Below are 2,500 nucleotides of genomic sequence, written 5' to 3'. Positions count from 1 at the left end.
CTCTATTTTACAGAAGCAGTCAGACAGATTAACAACCAGAGTCACCAGGGACCCAAGTTTGTGTGGGGGGGCCCACACGTTGTCCAACTTAACTAGCTGCAGACAAGGAGCAGAAGTTGCTGCTGTGCCCCAGTGTGTATTTGTTCATATTTTTTTCAAATATGTGCTGATCAGACGTACAATCCCAACTCTGCAGGTGGAAGACCCATAAATGGCGGCGCTGTCAGCTGGTGCCCTGGTCAGTCAGGCAAGAAACGCCTGGAGCACTGGAGACCTGTGGACCTGGACTACAAGCACGAGGTACACACACACACACACACACACACACACACACACACACACACACACACACACACACACACACACACACACACACGCACGCACGCACGAACACTAATTATCCTCTCCTCTCTCACGCACACACACACACACACACACACACACACACACACACACACACACACACAGTGCAGACATGTAAGCACGCACACATGCATTTTGCTTTTCTTTTTCTCATTCTCATCTCTTCCTTTAGCCCTCAATTTCACAGTCAGTTTAATTTGGAATCTCTGTGTCTGTGGTTGTGTGTGTGTGTGTGTGTGTGTGTGTGTGTGTGTGTGTGTGTGTGTGTGTGTGTGTGTGTGTGTGTGTGTGTGTGTGTGTGTGTGTGTGTGTGTGTGTGTGTGTGTGTCTGTCTGTGCATGTCTCTGTAAGTGTCTCTGTGTGTGCTTCTTTCACAACCATAAAGTGAATATAACACTGAATTTTCACCCTGTCGGCATTTGCCTTCCTCTCACAGTCAATGATGTCATCCTTGGTAGTGTGATGACACCTAAGTGTGTGGGCATCCATACGCATTTAGTATGTGTGTGAGAACACTTTTTGGGACTGTGTGCGTGTGTGTGTGTGTGTGTGTGTGTGTGTGTGTGTGTGTGTGTGTGTGTGTGTGTGTGTGTGTGTGTGTGTGTGTGTGTGTGTGTGTGTGTGTGTGTGTGTGTGTGTGTGTGTGTGTGTGTGTGTGTGTGTGTGTGTGTGTGTGTGTGTGTACAGGTTGATCTGTTATATCTATTTAGGCAGTGCTATGCTGTCTCCATCTGTCAAGTGATTCCACATTAACATATGTTTCAGTGATATACATACAATCTGCCTCATTTAACTTTAGAAACATTTCTATAATGTAATTTGGTCTTGTGTAACAGTATTGAAACAGAATTAATTTGGACGATTTGATACATAGTGTTATTTAAATGGATTGTTATATAAGATTAACTTGTACATCATAAATAAATGAAATATCCCATGTTTCTACAAAATGACTTGACTTTGAGAAATGCTTCCATCCTTGGCCATCCTTCCAAGTAGCAGGAACAGTCGTTCCTTTTGACCGATGAATGCATCTAATCAAACTATATTGATTGTCGTTGTAGCGGTGTCGTGCCGTAAACAAGATGGTGGCCTGGTGGACGCGGAGCTGTGTTTGAAGAGTGCCAGCCCCATGCCCGCCCTCACCCAGTCCTGCCAGCTGCCATGCCAAGACGACTGCCAGCTCACGCACTGGTCCAAGTTCTCCACCTGTCAGGCCGACTGTGTCGGGGTCAGGACCCGCAAGAGGGCTCTCGTCGGTAAGTAGTGATACATACATTTATTGTATTCAAGTCAAGTCAAGTCAGCTTTTATTGACAGTTTCTTCATATGCACAGGTCATTAGGAAATTTAAAATACGTTTTCTCTCTTATACCATAAGAGACATAGAAATACATGGGACTGACGTTTACAGACTGACATCAAAGTGCATGGCAGGACGAGTAACAGTGATGGTTCAATACCAATAAAGTGATAAGTTATTCACTCTGCTGATACCACTGCTAGAAGCTACTGATGCTAGACGTCAGAGAATGCACGCACATCAGTAGCACAGGTGCTGGACCAAACAGAAGATCACTGGAAGGGAATGATGAAGGTCTGCAACACAGTTCTACTGCTCCGAAATAAAGTTTAATGGCATTTAAATTTTATTTTGGGAGCATAGAACAGTGTTGTGGACCTTTATCATTTCCTTCCACTAATACTGATGCTGACAGCAATGCGTTGTAGAAAGTGAGAAAGATGAAGAGTAAGACAAGAACAAAACATTGGAGAAGTGAAGTGAAAGCCCACCTGGAAAAGTCCAACTCCCATTGTCATTATGACACAACACTCTACAGCACACAAGTGCATACTGCACTTGCGCCTCACCCGTGCAAGGGGGCAGCCCCCAATGGCGCCCGAAAGGGAGTAGTGCGGCGGGACTTTACCATGCTCAGGCCACCTCAGTCATGGAGGAGGATGAGGGAGGACCACTGGCTAATTTCTCTCCCCACCAACCTGGTGGGTTAGGAGTCGAACCAGCAACCTTTTACCCATGACTGCCCAGCAACAGAAGGGAATAGAGTTTGAAGGGAATAGGGTTTGAGACAGCCAGGACTACCAAGAGGGAGCTAGAAAAGGTGATGAACAACTT

At 45.7% G+C, this 2,500-nt stretch overlaps 1 protein-coding gene across 1 annotated transcript in view; it reads left to right on the top strand.

Annotated features, from left to right (window-relative positions):
* Positions 1–2,500, top strand: part of thsd7aa (thrombospondin, type I, domain containing 7Aa) — a 158,078-nt gene that overhangs the window by 103,301 nt on the left and 52,277 nt on the right. The window contains exons 13-14 of the mRNA XM_063186152.1: positions 197–300; positions 1,428–1,622. Coding sequence (XP_063042222.1) covers positions 197–300; positions 1,428–1,622 — 299 coding nt within the window. The remainder of the gene's footprint in view (positions 1–196; positions 301–1,427; positions 1,623–2,500) is intronic.

This window comes from Engraulis encrasicolus, chromosome 20, assembly GCF_034702125.1.
Source record: "Engraulis encrasicolus isolate BLACKSEA-1 chromosome 20, IST_EnEncr_1.0, whole genome shotgun sequence".
Classification (NCBI taxonomy): Eukaryota; Metazoa; Chordata; class Actinopteri; order Clupeiformes; family Engraulidae; genus Engraulis; species Engraulis encrasicolus.
Note: the sequence above shows the minus strand (reverse complement) of the source record. Positions and strands in the feature narration are given on the sequence as shown.